Source organism: Micropterus dolomieu, linkage group LG05 (genome assembly GCF_021292245.1).
Source record: "Micropterus dolomieu isolate WLL.071019.BEF.003 ecotype Adirondacks linkage group LG05, ASM2129224v1, whole genome shotgun sequence".
Classification (NCBI taxonomy): Eukaryota; Metazoa; Chordata; class Actinopteri; order Centrarchiformes; family Centrarchidae; genus Micropterus; species Micropterus dolomieu.
The window spans coordinates 12,411,101-12,434,810 of record NC_060154.1 but is presented as its reverse complement, the minus strand read 5'-3'; the positions used below and the strand labels follow the sequence as shown (position 1 = coordinate 12,434,810).

Genomic DNA, 23,710 nt, shown 5'->3' with positions numbered 1-23,710 from the left:
TTACTGGAACGACATGAATACATTTCCAAACATGCACATGTAAAGCACTAACCAGAATTTGGTTGAGGCCCGACTTAATGTTCAGTATATTCCACCAATTTTCACCATAACAGTTGAGTCTACAAGGTTCTGTCCACCACATATTTGAGTTGATAAAGTTGACTAATAAGAACCCAGTGAACGTTTCCTAACCCCGAGTAAGTTCAAGAACATGAACTTGCTTTGCATGTTTTGAAAGAGATCAGTCTGGTTTTGCTGTGAGCTACGAGCTACCAACTGTTGAAGAATATGTGAAACCAGGTGTAAACTTCTGGTCTTAATTCCGACCGAACACAGTACACCCGTCTGTTTCACTTTGAAGCGTTCTCTTCTGTGGTTGTGAGAGTTGATGATTTGTGGGGCTATGTAACCAAATGTATATCTTCCAACCAAACAAAATGGAAGCTCTGTACTTTCCCTATCTTTAATGCATCTCTCTGTGACATTCCTGAATTCTATGACCAATGGGATTCCTGAATTGCTTGAGAAACATACAAAGGAAGACTGGGGAACAGTGACACAGAAATATAAGGGACAGAGAAGAATAGCAACACAGGGGAAATCTAATCACAGCGTCTCTTGCCCCTGTGCCGATAGCCCTCTCCGGATAGCCATCTCAGCTGAATAATGGTTATTATACAGCCAGCACTCAACCTCTACCCCCCTGCTCTGTTCTCAGAAAGACGTTTGATGTCCCATTGGTATTCTCCACACCTAGCACATCTAGCCACCAAGGGCAACATTTACATCCAAATCTCCAAAATACAACCCGAGAGAAACAGTCTGAAAGACCATATGAGAGAAAGAAGAGGGGCAGAGGAAACGAGTTACAAAGGAAGAGAGAGCGAGACCAAAAGATTGAAAAAGTCAGGAACATTGAAAGTAAGGCAGAAGTTTGCAGCATTGGTTATTGCACTGCGAAATGAGTTTGTTGGGTCATCTTTCTGAACATATGAAGACTCCACAGGGTAGACCAATTATTTGATGTTTCTGTTCTTGTTGGCATTTTTTATGCATTTACAGTGGAAAGCATTTTACTTTAGAATTTAAAGTAACTGTTGGTTGACTATGTTTAGACAATTTTTGCATTTACAATGTGTGTTGTTTAATTTTTTATGTGTACATTGTATATGTAAATAACACGAATGTCCAGTAAGAAGAAATTCACAGCCTTGATTTCCACAGCAGCTCTGCATTCCACAAAATGGCTCTGAGTCGTGCTGTTAAACCCTACATTTCAAGTGGCTAAATTGTAAATGTAAAAGACAAGATCTTTAGTCTGGCATGTAAACTGACTGTTCAGACAGTTATGACCGTTGGTGGCCTGCAAACACTTTCTACACCACCTCCAAATCTGAACACATTCCATATTAGGCCACATTCATAAAGCTATCATCATCACTGAGCTAAACAGCAAGTAGACAGCTTGTTTGCCAAAGAAAGACAGTGATGGCTGCCAAGAGGGGGATATTGTGGAGAACAAATGGCAGCAACCACCACAGGTAGCAGCTATGGCCACCGTTTTGTCAAATGTGAAAGCCAGGAGAATCAAGGAAGAGAGGAATAGATGGCAAATAACCAGAAACAGAAACCAAGTAAAGGAAAACCTTTTTATACATAGCCCTAGGCAGGAAACCATTTTTTACCCTCATGGAGAGCAGGGTAATAGTGTGTAGCATTTGAGCATAATTTCCTGTCCATTATAGGCAAAGAAGGGACCCAAGGTTTTGTCCATATAACATCACAGGCTGCTATATTTGAAATTTTTATAATATTATAACATAAAGCTTTGAAATAATGTCAGCCTACTTATATGTCACACAATGGCACACAATATATAGAGTTTGTTTTTGTTATTTCTGTTGCTATTGTTTATATTTAGTGTTTTAACCACTTATTAGCAAATACTAAAGAAAATAGTAATTGCTTCCTGAACTTATTTTATGTATTATCTTTAGTTATTTTATTTGTTCAGATTTCAAGAGCCAGCCCCTATAACCCCACACTCCACTTGATGCATTCAAATAAACAAACAACTGCTGCAGTCAGTATTTCTCAGAGTCAATAACATTTGATTTATTCACTGTATGCTCTTAACCTAAGATACGGCCCTGAGTGTCCACTGACTTGCATGTGGTGAAAGTGAATGGTTAAAAAAAAGCATATATTGCCTTTACTTGCTCATAATTTCTTGAATCAATAATCTAAATTTTGCATTGTATGATTATACCTTTTAAACTCATGAACACAAGGAAGCTACACGGAAAGTTCTTGCACACATTCTTACCCATTTACTGCAGAAAAAAGCTAGATACAGATTCATCATTCTTTTGTTACAGTGTGTGGTAGAGATGGTAACTACATTGGTTTTCATGACTGTATCTAAGCAGATGTGTTTTCAGCCGATTTCTGACATGTTTCTCTAATACTGTGTCTTTGCCCTACCTGATAGTTATTATAAATTCCCAAAGCAAGGGTCCAGTAATCGAAAGAAAAACACACAATATAGGCTGTTTCCCTGATGTGGTGTGCCACTGTGATAGACATAGCATAGACAAGAAAGAGGAGTAATTGTCTAGGACAGCTCCAAAAATCCCCTGCCTGTGAGGAGAAGAGGTGGAGGGTGGAAAAAAACAAAGAGAAAAAAATTCTGTTTATCCATCTCTCTCTCTCTCTCTCCCTCTCTCTCTCTCTCTCTCTCGTCATGCTCCTGAGAGGCATCTGGGGTAAGACAGGCAAACTCCAGGGGAGACAGGGGATGAGGCCGGGGGCCATTAAAGGAAGTGCTTCACTGTGAAGAAACGTCAACCAGTCAGGTCTGGTTTAGTAGTGGGTGGCTTAGACTGTGCGTGTGTGTTTCTATAAGTGTGTGTGTATATATGTTTGGGAAGGTGGGTCTGTGTGTGGAGATGCAGTGGGCACCTTGAAACCTGACGTCAGTTCACCACAGAGCGTGGGTGGCAATGCTGCTGTACAAGCCTGTACAAGATGTGGACTGTTGTTTAATTTTTAGAGAGTTGTAGAGAATGAAATGTCTGCCATCTCATTCAATCACAAGAACAGCTCAGCTTTATTCTCCTAAAATACAATGTCCAACCAAGGTATGTTTGAACATGCTGTGAGTAATAGGCATAATACATGTACTTCCCCCCCCTCGCAATTTAACATGTTATAGTAAAATGTGCCTAGTAAAATTTTTCTTTGTCTTAATTTAAAGCAACCATATTAACAGATACAGCAAGACCAAGACTATGATGTCCTTAGACATACAATAACAAATGTTTGCATTCATACATATAACATATTAAATACAAATATATATACACACACATATGAGTGCCCTGTTCTACCTTGTGTAAGCAATGTAATAAATGTCACATTTAATTATCACTTCCCGTTCACAATATCTGAATATGATATCTAATTAAGGATGACACTGATACCAAAATTTCAAAACAAAGACAGAAATAGCAAAAGGCTGGAAATAAGCAGAGGGCCAGTCAGAAGACTACCTGGTAATTGCTTAATGTCACTTTCGGGATGTGGAGATGACAAGCATACATGACAATAAGGGTCATAGAGGATGTGGGCCTTCACCAGGCTGAGTTGGAACAGTTGGAATTTTGAATAAATAAGTCACCAAAAACATGACAAGACCAAGAGGTAGTGGGTAGAATGCTGATAAGATGGGTAACAAGCAGGACTGTTAGGAGTGAAAGTGGACAACGAAGACCTAAGCTGCAGTTCCAGCATCATTTCCTGCAGTAAAGCAGCATTCGATAGAGAAAGTGGTAAGGGGACAAACTTTCCTCTGTCAGTAAAATGTTACATACAGTGCATAGTGTATAAAAAACAAATTTCCTTGCAGTTGTTACAACACATTGACATCCCCATTCACACAGAGGTCATGCTTAAACTCCATGTATTTCACTGGAACGATGTGACCGAAAATGTGGATGCATGTGGGCAGAAGGGAGAGACAGAGGCTAGAGCAACACATGTTGGATGTGGCATTTCCCTTTAAGGGCCAAGGAGCACAACATTCTTTAAATATGAACAGCTGCTGTTAAATCCAGGGTAGGATCTGGGCTGCACTCCAGAACACAAGCTTTGTAATCATGAAGAAGTCCTGGATAGCATCTTCCAACTGGCCTCTCCAACTGCTATTTCCTTCACATTCTTGTTCTATATTTGTCCCTCTGGTAAGTACACCTTACATCTCACTAAGAACTGCAATGCTCTAACAATATCCATATAATAAAGTATTAGTATTTTTTGACTATGCATTTTAATGTATACCTTATATAAGACTTATTACACATTTAGGGACATATACTGCAAAGCTTCTCTTTCTGCTTCTCAATTTTAGCTAAGCTGTATCCATCCAACTTTTACCACAGGAAGCGTAGGCACGGCACTTGTGAAGCATACAGGACTTCAAGTCTTATCAACTCTGCCAATCCTGCAGGGCCCACAGCATGACCTCTGTGTTGTACGACTTCAGTCACCTGGGCTGGTGGCTCATGTATATGCATGACGATTGTGGTCCAGGCCATTTCTCCTTGCTCTTCTTTATGCATGAGTTGGGCCACTCCAAAGGTCGTCACTCACACCATTTCCACAGGAACCATCTCTTTCTCCCCACTCTCATTCCCTGCTTAGGTGTGGAGCAAAAAGTGCTATACTAGTATAATTTGGATTTCTGCACATTATTATTGAATTGATATTAAATAATAGCTATTTTGTAACACATGGAATCTGATTTTATTAGATGCTCATCTTATACTGTAAAATATGTACTTTAAATATTGTGTCATTTTGTTGTTTTGTCAATTTAATTAGAAACTGTTGAGGGCCAGTAAATTCCATGCCCAGCTGCACTGATCATCCAATTGCACATAATGTGAATATGTGCATGTACACACACTCTGAACAGCAGTAACTGCAATATTAGGGAGAACTGATTTACATTTTCTCAATAATCCAACAAAATCATTTAGAACCAAAATAATGGTGCAAATGTAACAAATTATTATACAAGATTAAAAGGGAGGTAGGGACCAGATGCAGGTTGTCTAACTACTTTTTTCCTAAGATTTTAACATATTTTAACAATAAACTGCTGATTTATTTGAGGTTATTGAGTGAAGGTAAAGAAAAAAAATAAACACTTTGTAATTAAATTACAACTGATAGGAATTAAATTGATTCGCTTTTTTTTTTTTTTACTATATTTTATAGCCATCAGATACAGGGGTTCTAGACATGGAAGGTTGTTTATAAAAATTAATCGCTTTAATTAATCGGTTCCTCAATAAAGGACAGATTATAAAAATTACCTGATATGACAGAAAACATAAGGGTATCTACCGTCACAGGTTAAATCACCAGGACAATCAAACCAGTGTGTGCTTATCATTGTAAAAATCCCGGGATCACGGATCTTTCAATTTGGTCTCTGGGCCAACTCGTTGCGACAAAGGATCCATTTATCTAAACTTTCTAGCCAGTAATAAATTAATCAGCTATACCCTAACCCCTCTTCTGCGTGCCCCTCACTCTCCATCTCCTTGCCTCTTTATCTTTTCCTTTTTTTCTGCTCCTTTTTACTCTACCTCAGTATCTTATATTGGCTGTGGCCAGATGTCTAGGATGGTCAGGGTCACTCTACTAGAGCAGGAATTATATGAAATTGGTTGATGGCCAAAGTTCAGGAGCCAGCCACCCCTGGCTAGAGCCAAGCTCCTACCACTTATCCTGCTCCATCAGCACCACCTCTTTTCACTCTCCCGCTTTCTCCTTCATCTTTCTTGCTACCACTCAGCTTGTGTCCCCCTTCTTCATCCTCCAATCACACATGATTACTGCATAACAGGTTCAGAGGATCAAAGGATTCAGAGGCCATAAACTCTCGTCTGAGTGAATTTCCTCTGGAGGGAACTTTTTCTACAAGAGAGAAAGACGGGGTGAGAAAGATAGAATGCTGGCAATAGTCTGGCAGGCATACAAATGCCAATATGGAGGTATGAAATGGGGAAGAGAGAAGAAAAGTTGAAAAGTGGTTAGAGAGATATGTTCCAAGATTGGAAAGGAAGCCCCCAGAGTCATTGAAGGAAAGTAAACGGAATATTTCTGAGGAAAAAACACAAAAATTCTTAAGCCACCAATGAGCGATAAGGGGCATGAGGGCCATCGGCATGGTCAACATCCACCTATTGATTTGTTGTTTTCCCCAAGCCTGCCCTCCATTATATACCAATAACACCAATAACAGCTAAAGAATCCCAACACAGCAAGGAGTGGCACCTTATCAGCACCATCACAGAACAAAAGCGGAAATCTGCTGCACACATAATTCTCTTCCAATGCAAGAGCTAAATAGTTTTAATTTAGTTATCGTGATCATGCATATGAAGAGAGAGCATTTGGTTTACCATTTGCAAGAAAAAAATTGCTTGCCCTTACTACCTGATAACAGGTGCCTCATGCGGAAATGGTTTCATTGAGCAGGTAACCTCCACCACTGGGTGCAGATCTTAACAGCACTAAACAAGTGTATTATTTACTGGTGGAGGCAATGAGCGCTGCTTGGGAATGAGAATTGACTTGTTTGTCAGGGACAATCTAGGGATGAGCAATTGGCAAAACAACAGCAAGTACATAGCATTAGCTCAGTGCAGACTTCATCACGAGTCAGTCACATGAGGTATTTTAGGGTCTCTGGCTCCGTGAAGAGTCATGCCTTCGTTCCTTTCACTCTTTGATTCAGATATTTTCTGGACACTTTCATGCAACTGGCACACAAGTATAAACATTTTTAACAAGGATGTCCTGAGTGGTAGACCTAAACAGAAACTTTGGAGGGTATACTGGGAGAGCATATGCAGCCAAGATGTAAAAAATTTCTTCATTGTGGTAAAATTCTCCTTAGACTTTGAATGCTTTATGCGCCAAGGCTACAAGTATGCAGCCTGTCTCCATTGCTGTCCTAGTAAAACAAAAGTATAATAAGATCTAGTGATTTTACTATTTCTTCTTTATCTATTTCTTTTTATTCAGTATTTCAAATAGATTGTCTTTTTCTCCTTCTACCACTTTGCTTTCTACTCACTTTCCTGCCACTCTTTTCAGCATTTTTCCCTCCCATCTTTCTTGCTCTCTCTATAGGTGTATGAGACTAGTGGAAGAGGGCAAAGGTCATCTCAGAAGCAGGCGGGAAGGAAGAGGAAGAACAGCCAGATCTGTTGCTGATACTGCCAAGCTTATTCTTCACTGTCTCATTACAGGGTGGCCACTGCCTGCCTGCTGGCTCTCTCTCTCTTACTTACATACTTGCACACATATATCAGGGAACTAGCTCTCTCCCCCCCTTACACACACACACACACACACACACACACACACACACACACACACACACACACACACACACACACACACACACACACACACACACACACACACACACCTGCTTATGTTTCACTGTGTGTCTTATTAATTTTTCATCCAGCCTGCCTGATGCCCTGGACTCACCCCTTCTTCTGAAATAAGCACAATAAAATAAACATTCAACCCTTCAACACCAAAACAGCCTGATATTAGCACTACAAAGAGAAAAGAGTGAGGAAAAACTGACCACAGATAATTCAATGCAAAAAAAAGGAAATGTAAAAAGTTTTGCAAAAAGTTTTAAGAGAGAATTTTGTTTTTCTTTCCCTTTAACAATAATATACATGTAAGAAAATGCAGTTTTAAGAAGTTACAAAAACCCAAGGGGGTCATGAATGAACCCAAGGGGAATATTTTACAAACTATTTCACAAATCTAAATGTGTATTTGTGCTGATGCTTGTTATATACGTACAGGGAATACTGATGAAATGAATAGCAAGGAGGAGAAATATTCTCTATTTTTCTCTCTTCTTATCATCTCTCTTTTTCTTAAACTTTCTTTTCCTCTCTGTCTTAGCCTGGGCTCATACTTTTAAAATACGAACCAATTTTGAAATCGGATTGCATCACATAGACAAGGAGAAATCTCACATTTTCTTGCAAACATACACGCACACTAGAAGCTATGAAGACAGTTATAACCTCACCTACGGTAACGTGAGCCTAACATTATTCAATCTTTGTCTCCCCATTTCTTTCCTTCTTCCTCCCTCCATCTTTGCCTTTGAATTGCTCATTATAGCTCAGGTCACATCCAAGTATTATAAGCAGAAACATTTTAATGTGTAGGTAAATATTTTTGTCTATAAAAAGGACTCATTCAAGAAATGAGGGACAAAAATAATCTGTCCTGTATGTAGGATGCTCTTCAGTTCTGTGCATTTAGAAAGAACATTTTCTTTATGTATTCCAGCCCACCTTGAAGAAATACATATTTCTCTGTAGTTTGTTTAAAATTGATGTGACAGCATAGAACATAATGGTAGCAATATTGTGACATAAAAAGGTAGCTGGAAGCAAAAGTGAAGGTAGGAAATAGAACGTCCAATTGAGCCACTATTCGTTGAGAGGTTGATTGGTCTCTGTCCCTTTAACTTTCAGTCAAGTTCACCTCTTACTGCCACTCACTTTTTCCCCATCTCATCATTGCACCTCTGTCTTTTTACCTGTTTCAACCAAACCTTACCACAGATTATCCATAACAAGATGCTTTCACCAGAGAAAAGAGAGGAAGAGGACAGAGTAGGATAGTGGGGTGATGTTAGGAGGTGTAACTAAAAGATAAAAAAAAACTATATTATATATATATATATGAACAAAATCCAGGCTGGATTAAAAACAGACTTGCAACTTGGCATGCACAGAGAGAAAGCAAGATGATTGGAAATGTTAGAGTGAAAGTAAGAGAGTGATGAGAGACAAAGAAGGGCAAGTTTGATTGGTTCCACCTGGTTGGGAGTGGCAAGAGAAACTATGTACGACCGTGTGTGCACATGGCTGCACCTAAAGGTCATAGCTAGGTCTGTTATGCAGCAGCCACTCATAAGGACAGGCCTGAGAACTGAACAGTGCATGCACGTGTGTGTGTGTGTGTGTGTGTGTGTGTGTGTGTGTGTGTGTGTGTGTGTGTGTGTGTGTGCGCGCATCACTCAGAGGTGAGTCGCTGGTGCCTGCTGGTTCAAACAGCCCCATAGCTTTACCACTCAATAACTTTCACTCAACCAACCCGATGATTTCTGCCTTTAGAGCAGCTGTGCCTTACTGTGATCTGAACAGTAGGTTTTCCAAACACAGATAGACATATCATAATTACAACTTCTTCAAAAAAACAACAAAAAAACTGAATATGAGACCATATCTCATCAATCACAGTTTTTGCTCCTTGGGATGCCTCAGGGGAGAATCTATTAGCAACTGTAATCACAGGGCTAAAGACTGCAGCAGCCTAAATTACAAGCACACACAGCAGAATAACTCCCCATGATCTCCTCACAACAGCACGAGCTGACAGTATCCCAGTGGCAACTTTGCATTCTTTTTGACACTCTAAAACACTTGTCTGAAATAAACAGGCAAATCCTAAAAACTGGGGGGGGGGGGGACAGAGCAAGCTGCAAGTTGTGTCACATCTCAAGAGTGTGCTTCATATGCTTGTCGGCCCCTCTCCAAGGACTCCCAGAGGACTGTGTGCAAGTCTTAGTGGAGCCAGATGGTCCCCATCTTAGGTATTCAGCAGAGGCAGTGGAGCAACAGCCAAGGAGGTGTCACAGTCGATGCTAAACGCACCCTACCATTGCCACCAACACACGCACCCATGCGTGTACACACAAACACGGAGACAACAGAAGAGAAGGTGGGGTTGTGTCATTTCCACACTACAGTATAAAAAAGAATATGGAGATGGGGTTTAAGTTTAGTCTGAATGTCATGTATTTTGTCTGTTATTACTACAACTATTTGCATGTTTCAGAATGGCTATATCTTGCTATGTGTACATGTTTTTGTAGTACAGTGTGTAACGGGAGTGATTGTGTGCTTCCACATTGCTGGTATGTGTGTTTATCTTTTATGTATGTGTGATATCTTTACCAGTGCAGACAAGCATTGAAGTGTGTGTGTGTGTGTGTGTGTTAGTGTGTGTGTGTGTGTGGGTGTGTGTGTGTGTGTGTGTGTGTGTGTGTGTGTGTGTGAACCCTGTGCTGCTGTTAATTTCCATTAAAACTCCAAACAGAGCCCACATGCTGTCATGGTAGATGAGTTCACGATAGAACAGAAAAGGCTGGTGTACACTTCTGTGTGCATATGCTGAACAGTGACTATGTACTGTATATACTGATATGGGTTTCCATGTGCCTGCCTATGTGGACTGCTGCCACTTTGAGTGAAGAATGTTTCTTGTTATTGCTAAAACTATAAGTATTCACAATCATTTATGTGTTCAGTGAGTTTCATGACCCTCTGTTAGCAAGTGTGCATCCACACAAGTATTACATGAATGTATAAGCCATGCATTGTTTAAATGCATGTTATTCTATTTGTTTGTGGGAGCATGTGTTCGCGCAGCTGTATTTTCTTGCAAATGTGTGCTACGGCTTTCCGGCCAAGTCACCCATCATGGTGACCCATTTTCTGCCTCTCCAGATCCCAGACCACAACCTCTCTGTTTACTGTGGATGTGTCCCTTGTGCCTTGTCCCATATCCCATAATCCTTTGCCCCTGTTCCAAGAACCCATGTTCGCCCATTGTCCTCCTCACCTGTTCTACATTGCCAATCATCCGCAACACCCCCCGTTGTCTCCCTTCATCTTTGGCCAATTTTTTGCAATTTTTCCCCCCTATTTTTCCCTTTGATTTGCTCCACTTCCACCTCTACTTGCATTCTCTCACTACATTCACCCTCATTCTTTTTGTCACTTGCTCCCAATTTTCATTTCACCTTTCTCCATCCTCACAGTTTTCTTTGAATTAGATCACATCTTTCTTCTCTTATATTCTCCATTTTTCTTCCCTATTCCTTTTCCTGTCCCCTTCGTAACACTGATGGCTAACACTGACCTCATTAAAGATGGAAAACAGAGAGAACATATTGCTCTCCTCCTCTGCCCTCTTATTTTGCACATTCACCCGCATCTTCACACTCTCATTCCCCCTTCAGTGATGGGTCTTGCCCGAGCAGGAGAACTGCAGTCTTCAGATGGGCTCTAGAGGAAACCTCTGCGCGTTGAATTCCAATAACTTTTCATTTTCCTTCTGCTCCTCTGAACTGCCCCGGGTTTGCCCTGTGCTCTTTCACACAACTGCACACACTGACGTGCACATGCTTGGGCTTGTAGTTTTAAATTTGGTGTGCTTGTCCACAATTTCTTGTTTTCAATCTTGCTGTGTTGTCCACTGTTTCTTTCACAGCACTCCATAAATAAATTGGATTCTGACTATGCATAACACATGTGGCCCTTTAAATATGAAATGAATGATGCAGGCCGAAATTTTGATTCCCACTGGGTCCTGTAATTCTATGTAAATGCTACACACAAGGTCCTACACCGCGTTTTGGATTCACGTGTCCAGGAATTAGCAGGTACTACCCTATAAATGGAGTGTTTCAGCTGAGCAGCCATTGTGTACCAAGTACTGCACCAAACTGTTACGTGCTAACTCAATGTACATCACTCTAGGCAATGGTGAAGTAAAGTAAAATTGTCACTAAGGCGAACTTACATGCAATCTCGAAGCGTAAGTACCACATTTTAAAATGTATATCAAGTTTTGAAGGGCACCTGAGGTATTCACACACCCCCTAGCACCCAACAGCATGCTTCCAGGGTGGGGGTTTGTTGCTAACAATAACTAACCCAGGATGCTGGGCCAGTCTTCCAATCCCTGGTCCAACAACACCCCCCCTACACACACACACACGCACACACACACACACACACACACTCCCCACCTCCCTCACTGCCTGTGGATCTGACAGCCAGGAAGGCCTAGCTTGCATGCTGCCAGCCAGCCAGCAATAGCTCAGCTTCATCCAGCCCTGGAAACATGGCAGATGGCGGCAGGAGAGAACAGAAGAGAAGACATCGTGCGTGTTTGTCTATGCAAGTGAGGCAGACAGGGACAGGTAGAATGAGAGAAGAAAGCGGGAGTGTGTGACCACATGCTTGCTTGCCTACCACACCATCCTCAATGACCTCTAAGCTAGAGCTAAACAAATGCTATAACTTTGCTGAAACTAAACTAGCACCTATAGGAGCCGATCAATAAAAGGCCCAAGAAGTTCAGCTATCACTGATTTCATCTGCACATCTTGTACTATTTTAGTATTGGTTATTTTACACCTGTTATGTGTGAGTGTGTCTGTGTGAGTCTCCAGACACATCTGTCGAACACTGTGCACTGACTGTGTGTGGGTGACTGATCAATCTTTTTCATTCAGGGATCCTATGGGTTTTTATCATGACAAATAGAGGTTCAGCTCTTACATGAATGGACAGTTGATTAGTTCCATCAAACTGATGGATCCTTGATAAACAGCCTTCACACTGTCCATCTGTTTGTAAGTGAACATGAGTATTTTAGGCTGTGGCGTGTGCCTCCACACTTTCACGTATATTCGGGGTCTCTGATGATGTTTCATGTAACACTACTGATTAAGCTTCTATAGCTCTCAGTAAATTAAAGCTTTAAGAGAACACAGTAAGATAGTCTTTGCATATTTCTAATACAACATCTAATAAAATTATTATTAATATATGTTGCAGAGTAAAATCTTCTGTATTACATTACAACAAAGCTGCTGAACAGCTTTTTACAGCTTACCAGACACATAACAGAGCACTACCTACAGAAGTTCCAAGCAAAAATACTTCAAGTACAACCCTCACTCACTGTCAAGTGCAGTACAAAAACTCCAAGGCAAGATGTCATCATAAAAAAACCTGAGGAGCTCACAGATGTCCACTTTAATGATTGATTTGGTAGTTATCCCTTTGCAGACTGTTTCACAATGCAGGACTCACCTCGGATGATGGACAGCTTGGCATTGACGGTGATCTCGCCCTCGGTGTTCTCGGCAACGCATTCATAGATGTTCTCATCACGTGGCGCTCGGAGAGGCTGGATTCTGAGTACGGCGCCGGCACCCTCGTCAAACTCAATCGTCTGAATGGTATAGAGTAAATTACAGGGTTAGGTTAGAGAGCTGTGGGAGTCGCATAGCAATAGTACAAGTTTTGAATTAAAGAATTAACATAAAGCACAAGGATGAGTTTGGTGTCAGTGTTGTCATTGCTCCATATGTAACTCAAGTAACTAAGAAGTCAGTTTCTCAACATTTATCCTAAACATGTGTCAAAACCAAAGACATATGGAAGTGAGTTACATATCCATGGTTGGGTATTTGTCATGTTTTTATTCTTTTATAGCCTTTGGTCCTCAAACACAGAATTATAAAAAGGTTACACAATCTCTCTATCTCTCCACACATACACACACACACAGTTCCAGACACCATATCTTTGTGTGTGATGTGCTTGCCTTTACATGTTTTGATTTTGTTGTTTTTATCTGTAATTATGCCCTTTGTTCTCTGCAAAGCATTTTGTTTTGAACCTTGTTGAAAGCACGTCTTAAAAACAAAATCATACTACACTCACGCAACATGTGCCGAAAATACTGAGTAGAAGAATGCTGTAGTTATAATAACAAAGACTCATTTACTAAACTGAGTACATTTTAGAACAGCTTTATACACATTAAACACTCTTTATATTTGAATTATCATAAAGATATTGAAGGCTACTCACAGTAACTACACAATTTATTTTTTTTATCAATGCCACAATATAGCTGAACGTGTTTTTTTGTCAATTATGTTCATGTACATTGAGTTTTCTAGTGTGCCTATAATTCAAGTATAACAGAAACACGACATAGGGCAGTGTTAGTATGATAAGAACACCGCTATCTAAAGAGTATTTAGACAAATTATCTCACTTAACTGCCAATTTCACAAATCTGACCTTACTTTCATCTAACTGAACAAGCATCATGACATTTTAAATGTTAAGAACAGCACAGTATGTCTGAAATAGCCTGGACTTGTCAATACCTTTAGTTTTACCTTTAATTTAGCCACTCAAAATCCATTCTTATAGTGTCCTCATTACACACAATAGAATTACTTTATTAGCGACCTGTATAAATGTGTCTTTCTTTTCAAATGTGATGCCAGTGGGTGTAGTTGACAGTAGGGCAGTTTCGACATAACAGTTACAAAAACTTGCCACTGTCCAACATCTGAAAAGCCACAGGTTTGATCTCCCTGAAAACCACATCAATAGCCTTGTGTCCTGAAGCTAGAAGCAAAACCTTAAGACTGACGTTAATGACTAGAATTTAAATGATGGCATTTTGAACCAATTACCCCTTGCTTTAAATATAGTCAGTCATTTTCCAAGCTAATCTGTTTTGCTCTAATTTTGGATGGATGAAGTTTAAGAGAAGATGGTCAGCATGCCTGTCAAGTCTCAAACCAACTCTTCCAATATCAATCGTCCCTCAGAGGAGCTTACACCATCTCAACGAAGGGTTTACTGCTGAGATCTCTGAGCAAAGCATGACTTTGAGATATAAGTACAAGTCTACAGCAGCCCTGCTGCTCCACTGCTGCACATCTCAGGGCTGAGACACTAATTAGGCTAAAAACACTGCAGAGCACGCAATCATGATCGATATCAAAGCAGCTGTCTAGAGGGTAGAACAGAAAGAAAAAAAAATAACTACTTCAAAAAACCCTTTACAATTTTTTTTTATTTCATGCTAAACGGAGGAAGAGGAGCGTCCGTTCTGGCGGGCTCCTTCACGCCCTTGGCTTTGTTTCCCACTTAGCATGCAGAAGAAGAGAGCGTACAAACACAACTTGTCTTTTTATTTCGTCCTCCGTTGAGATGCTGCTTCTCCCTGTGTTGATGTTGTTGTCATTTTTTGCTTTTTTAGCCCCCTCCCCTGTGGTTGTGTTCATGCTGTAGAGTGTGTATGTCTATCTCTGTGCACTGCCGCTGTTGTTAACGAAAGCAACTTTTTAATTAAGAGACACCGAGCATCAATCAAGACTTTTAGAGATGCCATCTGGGACGCCTGCCGAGAACTGAACAACAAACATCATGAATAACGCACAGACAGACAGATTCACACAGACAGGGCTCTACGCAAAAAAAAAGGAGAATGTGACAACGGCAGAGTCAGTGGGAGTAATAGGAGGGCTCTTCATTGCATTACTGTGTGACTGTAGCTAATGGCAAACTTGCACATTGCTCAGAGGTAGGCAGTCCATGAAAATATTGATAGCTGTTGTCTGGATCTATTTGTGAAAACTATAGGTAAAGAAAGCAAACAAAAAACCGTGTCTGCAATAGAAGACGATGCTAGTAATGTGAAAGTGGTGCAGGGTCACGTAGAAAAGAGTGTGTGGGAAAATAAAGGTTTAAGAGAGTGGAATGTAGGGACTAACATCATTTGAGCTTCACAATTTAACTGACTTTGATTTGTAAACTGTATGATATGATGTACTGTACTGTATAATATTGTAGTCAAAACATTATCAGTGAACAACATTTCACAACACTGAAATTAGCAAATTTTCAAATGCTTACTAACATGCTCTCCAGGCACCATTTCCATTTCGAAATTTTACAAAATAAAGTTTGTAAAGTTGATATAACCAAATAGATTGTTTAGACAACTCAACACTTTCAAGAACTGTCTAAGAACTTTTACTGTGAGAGGGGCGGCTGTGGATCAGCGGATTGCCCATTAATCGGAAGGTTGGCGGTTCAATCCCCAGCTGTTCCACCAGTGTATGAATGTGCGTGAATGTTAGTTTCTGTTTGAGCACTTAGGCTCAGTGAATGAATGTGTGTGAATGGTGAATGCAGATGTAGTGTAAAAGTGCTTTGAGTGGTCGAAAAGACTAGAAAGGCGCTATACAAATACGGAGCACTTACATTTGCATGACATTACAGTGACGTGGTACAGTAACAATAAAGTGCCTCCTCACCTGAGTGTAGCAGTGAGCAGCAGGGCACATTGACTCACCTCTATACGCTGGGAGTTGACCTTCTTGCCTTTCTTGTTCCAGCTAACCCTTGGCTTGGGATCGCCCGTCGCCTGGCACACAAAGGAGACCACGCCCCCCGAGACACCAATCTGGTCGACGGGAACTTTAGTGAACCGTGGTGGTGCTAGGGAGTAAGGACGACAAGGGAGAACAGACAAGGAGAGCGAGAGAAAAACATTAGCACAAGGCAAAGATGGATGTTGTGCCAGCTAACTCAGTTCCTTACAAGGCAGCATTAAATAAATGTGAGTGACCATTGAACCTGCTGCTTTTTTGTGACAGGGATGGCCTCTTTAACCACTGGACTATGTCTTCATTCTGAATCACCCCCTGCAGTAGCGTACACACTAAGATTGAATCAATGAACTGTGCCTTTCCTCAGTACCTAATTTCAGCGCTGTGGAGTTCTCTGTGTAGATCATGGCGCTATGAATTTGATGTTTTGCCAAGGTAGTGATGATTAGTAGCTCAAAAATATTACTCCATAGGGAAATGGTGTCTGGATAATACCAGCAGAGTAGAAAATCCTCAGAAAAGAATGAGGCAGTAAAGGAGTTTCTTGTTTTGGTTTGACATAGCATTAAAGTATTTAAAAGTGACTAATTTTCCTGTTTAATAGAGTATAGTATTGACAAAGCCACAATCAGTGGTTCAATTCTTACTTGGACCACACATACTAAAATTGTATTGCTCATAGGACGAGATCCTTTGGTTAAACTGTCCGTCAAAAGTTATTAATTTTGGTGCTGGGATTTCTCGCTCATGCATTGGTTGCAGCAGATTCAAGACAACAAGCCTGATATATAGAAAGAGAAAGAGACAGAGAGAGCGAGAGAGAGAGAGAGAGAGAGAGAGAGAGAGAGAGAGAGAAAGAGAGAGATAAAACAGAGTCCTGGGGAACTCGTTAATTCTGAATCATACAGATATGTGGGGAAGATCAAACGGCCAGCGCATAACGTCAAATTAATAATTAAAGGACCATGGGCCAACACAAGTCTCCAGGCACCGCTAAACACATATGAAGGAGAGTTCCTGCATTCATTATCGGGCAAAGAAAGACAGAGTGGGTATTTTGGAGAGAATGAGGCAAGGAGAAATAGTGTAGGACATAGGAAACGAAAAGGAGACGAGTGAGTGTGCTGCTTCAGGGAAGCAGAGGCATCGCATGCAAAGTTCACCTCATCGCCCCCAACTAACAACTCAAACATTTCTGATGCAAATATTACACCAATATACACAAACTGGCTGCACTAGTGGTTGGTGGCTAGTTAATCTCAAAAGCAGCTTTCACAATTTCTCCATCCAGCTGGATTTTTTTCCAGGTAGAAAAGGCTTAATAAAGGATGAGTGGTTACACACATCGTAACAAAAAACAAAATGTGTTCCTGGCCTGCTTACCAGTGTGTGTCAGTGTGAGACACACTTAACCTTGATTTTACAAGCTTAGATGTTGGCGAAAGCAAGATTGTTGCTGAAAGCAAGCACGTGTGCTCATTATGCCGTCTATTGCCAATGGAGATAAAAAATGCTTTCAACTAAAAACTACTGCTGCTGTAATATCATGTTTCCTCTTTTTCAGACTTTAGTCAGTTGCCAGTAGCGCTTACCTACAGATGATGAGACCCACTCTTTACTCTTGTGTTGCCCTTTTTTTCCTTGGATAATTTGGGGCATATATATCTCAAGGAGTAGAGCATGACACAAACTACATTACCAGGATTAAAGGTGTAATTCCCACTGTGCACACAGTATTATAAGACTTTTGAATTACAGTACCAAGTTCATGGCATTTGTGATTAAAATTATTATATGGTAAAACATCATTCTGACAGGCTGTGAGTGCTAGACATTAGCAGACAACACGCTGAGCTAAATAAATCAGCCAAAGGGCGGGGATGAAACTCTTCCATTTCTATAATAATTATTAAAGGGCTGTGTTGCTGGCAATCATTTTAATGTAGGAAATATTGATTCCTCCCTTTCTGATGGCCAGATGAAAGTGCATTGATTGTTGTATTATTCAAAAGGCTTCTTAGCCCTCTTTAAATCTTACTCTACATCTGTTAAATAAATAAAAAAATAAAATAAAGCACTACCTTCTGGATATTTCACGGGAGTATATTTTATGAAGGTTGTGGGATGATGTGAGCACTGCACCTTTTCTCTCGATTCAAGAAATAGGCCTCCTTTATTTGTCTGGTGCATACAATGATCCCTTTTGGCATTTTACACTCTCAATTTCCATTCTGAAACTACACAACACAGCTTTACACAACGCAGCTCCTCTGCATTTGACCTCCCCTTACAATGTGCCCTCTGTCAAGACAGAAGAGGGATTTACACAGAGCAGGCCTATGGCAGTGTTTCTGCTGAAGGCCAGCTCTCTTTGATTAGTTTTCCCCTGTACCATTTGACATTTCCACCCAGTCGCCTTCTCAATCTCCTTCTCTCTTACTTCATCGGATGAGAGAGACGTACAATAAATGCTCCTGCCTGCATGTCAGTCTGAATTTAGCTCCTGACAGATTCAGGATTTTCTCAGAATGTATACAGTTTTCAACATTACCTCAGGAAGGTTTAAAGAAAGCTATGGGGAGCTTGCTTGAAAAATCACTGAAATAAAAAAGAATGGCACCGTAGGGGTTGACAGGAAGAGGAGTGCAGGAGGTATGTGGCAAAAAAAAAAAAAAGGTGGAAGAGGAGCAGAGGTGACAGGAGGTCCAGGAACCAGAAGATATATGTGAAGATGAACTACAGGACAGGAAAGTGATGAAAATTTTTATCAAATAACAACGTTATAACTTTTCTCCTTTGCACTCCTTCATGGCACAACTATGCTTACATCTCCCTAGAGTAGAGGATACTCACCCATACCTACTTCATTCATTCTGCCTGAATGCATTTTGAACATTACAGCTGTAAACTGATACCCTCCAATGTCTGTTGTGTGTCCTGTACTGTCCGCTCGGACTACGTATACATGACATCCTGTGATCTCAGTACCATATGTTCAGCAGATATTTATGACACTGTACACTGTGCACTGATCACATACAGGGCAAGAAATACAAGTTCGATTTTTAAGACCCAAATCTATGCTGACACTCTTGTCTGAAGCAATATTCAAAAACAATGCAAGTCTTTCCTTATTTTCACAATGAGATATTCTTTTGAAAATGGAGAAAACCTCAATGGTTGGAGCTGTGAGGCAGCACTTACAGCTGGTTGTGTGTGAGAGATAAGATCCTTTTCATATACGTAGGAGGAGGGCCTGCATATTCAGCGCACATTTGACACACTGATATGCAACTTCTGTCAAGCGTTATCACTTTTCACAGAAACGTTAGTCTCAAAGCAAAGTTCAATATAGACTTTACTTCAAGCCATATAATTACACATAATTTTATTACCTAAGCACCAAATAAAGTTTAAACAGGTTTCACTTTCTGCTCTGCTGTCTCACTTTCTCACGCTTGCCCACTTACTGTATGTGCTCTCTTTGTTTTGGCTCTATTCTTAGACTATTCAAGCAGAAGATTTAATTTTGCTTGAACGTCATCAGCATTATTTAACTTCCAACCATCAAAAACTAACCAAGGGGTAGAGAATGTGGCTGTAGGCCCATGAATCTCTACTATAGTGCATTTACTACAGGTATGCATTATGTGATTATGTGAACTCTGATGAGCATAATTAACCTTTTTTTTTTTTCAATTTCCCTCGACTGTGTGCCTCTGGGCTTCTGCTGCCAGTTACTGTTGACTTTGAGCCTTTCTTTTTTGTAAATTTGAACCTTGTCACGTAGCCAGTAATTGCAGGGTAGAAAAGGTTGAGTGGTGTCAGGGCTTAAACTGCTTTAAAAAAAAACAAAACAAAACTGAGTGCTGGAATAGAACACACCATATTTTCAACAGATAAGTTTATTCAAGCATATATGTTTATTCATTTCATGCATTGAATGTGTTTGGTGTCTACAGCAAACACAAAAAGTTGACACACATTGACTGTTGTCTGGAATCAAATGTGTGCCTTTACTGTTAAAGGACTGTCTCTTTGATGTTGCAATGTGCAATCTTTAAACATCACTATACCTTAAATGATAAGGCAGTCCCAGGGAAAACTACCTAAAACTAACGTGACCATTGAAAAGATGAAGGTATTCCTTTTATTCCAGTGCTTTGCTATACAGCGCTAGTATCCTAAAAATTAAAGCTATATTTCCCATAAAACCTGTCGCTTCTTTTTTCTTCTAGTTGATTTCCTGTGAAATAAATGTCAAATGATATAAAAATAGCATTGAAGCGGGCAACCTTCTTGTCCTCTGCTTTCTGTGTGCTTATGTTTGTGTTATCCAGAGCGCGGAGCTTTTCAGGTTTGATTCCCACCAGTGCCACCTTTTCTAAAAACATATATACACCTTTTGCTGTAAGGTACCTTGTATAAAAGTCTCCACCAAAAGGTGTGCGTTTATGTTACCAGAGACGACATTGAAAGGACACTGCACCCGCAGTGGCCATTTCTCCCTTCCACCAAAGTATCTCTCTATTCCCCAAGCTTCCCTCTGACAGACCGCGGTACAGCACTGCCCAGATAAGCACACAAGACCTGTCTTTATCTGCCTGGCAGGGGGACATGGCCTGAGCTAAAATAACCAGCAATGGGGGCCTGGCTATCTTCACAAGGCCCAGAGAATAGAACAGATGCATGCTAACATGACCGGCTAGCAGAAGTAAAAAATAAATAAATAAAAAAACTCACACTGCGCACACAGACGCTTGTTTAGCTAATACAGCAACCACCTGCCACTGGCCGTTACCTCTGTTGGACCTGATAAGACAGAATACACCAGCACTGTGATTATAAAGTGGTGGAGAGTGGGAGGTGGGCATGTGAATATGAGACAGCTCCATTTACAGTACATAACTGCTGTCGTTTGGTGGGGGAGGGGGGGTGTAAGGGGAGGGAGGGGACTGGTTTTATGACTAATACAGTAATTGATGGAGAAAAGCTTCCTGGGTCATAAATAGGAGCCATTATCCGCTGAATTAGTAAAGTGGGAGACAAAATGACGCCCAGCCATTCAGTGATTTGCAGAGAAAAGCAGAGAATTGGGAAAAGGGCACTTGTTATCCATCTTGCTACAAATAGGTATCTTTCACAGTACATAGAGACCTTTTGGTACTATTAGAGGTACTATTACAAGCAAACTAATTCCACTTTCTCCTGCCACTCATGTGGCAGTCTGTGAAAAAGGTATAATCAGGGGGAGGATGGAGATGAGAGCGATATCAACTGAAACTTTTTTTTACTGTTGTACTTGTAGTAGCTCTGGATACGATAAACAAGTTGAAAGAATATAACTTATCCCACATATTTTCATCCCACTCAGTGCCACTTCATCTCAACAGAAACTCTACTGCCTATATGTACTACCAGACATAATCTTGTGTGTGTTTTTGGTATGTCTACTAAGTTGATGAGAGCAATATCAACGACTGCATGTTACTGATTTAAAGAAGTTGATTTGCTGGAGCTAATCCTGACTAAGAATAACTTCATTTTCGTATTAGCCAAACAGCAGACACATGACACACAGGAACCGTCAAGACTGCTTTGGGGAAAAAAAACAACCAATGACTAGAGAATGGAGCAATTTAGCATCCCAACATGTATATAACATTTTTATTATTTATTTTGAGGCATTTCTACATTTTCTAAGGTATTGACACTGTTCAGCGTTAATAAACCAAGTCAAGTGGACTACCTCTGAGGTGTTGAGTCCAGTAGGATTGCGCTGTATTTATTTTTTCATACCTTCATACCATCTTGACATTATACAGGGGTACAGTGAAATGTGAAAGACGGTGAAATATGCATTATACAGTGCCAGAAACACTCATGCAGGCATTGAAAATGACAGAAAGTTGTGAACATTTGTCGTAAATCGGGAGAAATACTGGAAATTGGGAGAATTTTGACCCAAGGAGTAAACCAGGAGAAGGCAATGAAAAACGGGAGTATATAGCATGTAGCCTACTTAGACAAGTCCAGCTGGATTTAAATACGTATGGCCCATAGAATATTGAATAGAAAGGGAATAATAATATTCTTGCTGGAGGACCCCCTGAACAGAGATGATGTGCACAAAGCTTCGTCTGTGTTGGCTGACTCATCTTTATCATCGGGACTAAAACCAAGGCAAATATGGCCATGACGCCACCCATAGGAGAGGATGATGTGCAAACCAACACTGCTTGACACAAGACGCCAGAGGTGTGGACTCGAGTCACATAAATGATGACTTTAGACTCGACTTGACAAAATCGAAGAAGACTTGCAACTCAACTTTCACTTTAACACCAATGACTCATGACTTCGCTTGGACTTAAGCCTTTTGACTCGAGCTGACTTGACACTCCCCATGCTCAAATATATATTATAATATTTAAAAAAAACTGTGCAGCGCATCAACATAGCACTGTGCAAATAATTCAATTTTAATCTCAATTACAACTTCGGCCAGGGGGAGCTTCTCTTAATAAGACATGAACTCTCTAAAATATTGACGGTATGCTTTTTTGCCAATAATTTCTATATTTCTGTATTGTCATGGGTCTTGGACAAAATCACGAGTGTCTGGCTTCCTCCTGCCAGAGGGAACAATCACCGACCGTCCGTAGCGCGCCCACTCGCTCCGCAATCTCCTGTCCGTCGCCCTGTATGCCCCAGCGCCTCACTCCCTCTACGGTACCTACAACGGGTTGTGTAGTATGACCTGCGCGCTGTGAACAGTTCGTGATCGTTCCCTCTGGCTGGATGAATTTTACCCATGATCCATGCACAACAGCTGGGGGCTCTCCGTTTTGGGGGGTCAAAACAGTATAGAGAGACTGTCACAGCTGTTGCATGAAGCTGCTTCCACCAATTATAAAAACAAGTTAATTAAGATAAAACGATAATTGCCATTTCACAATGACACTTGTTTTGTTTTATAAGTCCTTTACAGCTGAGACTCTCATCCCTCCCTAAAAGTCTAAACTCTCTTTCAGCAGCTGTGATGTTTAATTCAGCTCAAGCTAACATGACTGGGGGTTATAACTGCTGTAACTTCCTATTCAGCATTAATAGCTTAAGCCTGTGGCATTTTACACTATAGTCCAAAGGATAAGCAGGTATTGTTAATGGGGTGGTGATGGTGGATAAAACAAATGTCTTTGGTGTGAGAGACCCGGGTTCGCATCCACTGTGAGACACCATTGTGTCCCTGAGCAAGACACTTAATCCCTAGTTGTAGTAGGTAGTATTTCAGGGTTCTGTAATGTCAACTCAAGTAGTTCACCTGTCACCTGCTCTGCTCCCTTCCGTGTACACACACACACACACACACACACACACACACACAGGCCCCTCAGTGGCCCAACCGTCACCCAAAGCAGTCAACTTGGGGGAAACTGTGCTGCTGTCCTCTTGCACTCTAGATGCTGCTTAAAGTAAATGTTGGATTACTATTTCTTATTTCATGGGCTATTTAGGATTTTGGAGTAGACCTAATGCATATATAATAGTTTTTAAGTATTACATGTTAAAAGTTCAATAGATTAA

General features: G+C 40.6%; 1 protein-coding gene across 4 annotated transcripts in view; it reads right to left on the bottom strand.

Annotated features, from left to right (window-relative positions):
• Positions 1-23,710, bottom strand: part of ptprsa (protein tyrosine phosphatase receptor type Sa) — a 188,228-nt gene that overhangs the window by 106,343 nt on the left and 58,175 nt on the right. For all 4 annotated transcript variants that reach the window (XM_046050635.1, XM_046050632.1, XM_046050633.1 and 1 more), the window contains exons 3-4: positions 16,087-16,232; positions 13,011-13,152 (exon numbers count right to left, since the gene is read on the bottom strand). In XM_046050635.1, coding sequence (XP_045906591.1) covers positions 13,011-13,152; positions 16,087-16,232 — 288 coding nt within the window. The remainder of the gene's footprint in view (positions 1-13,010; positions 13,153-16,086; positions 16,233-23,710) is intronic.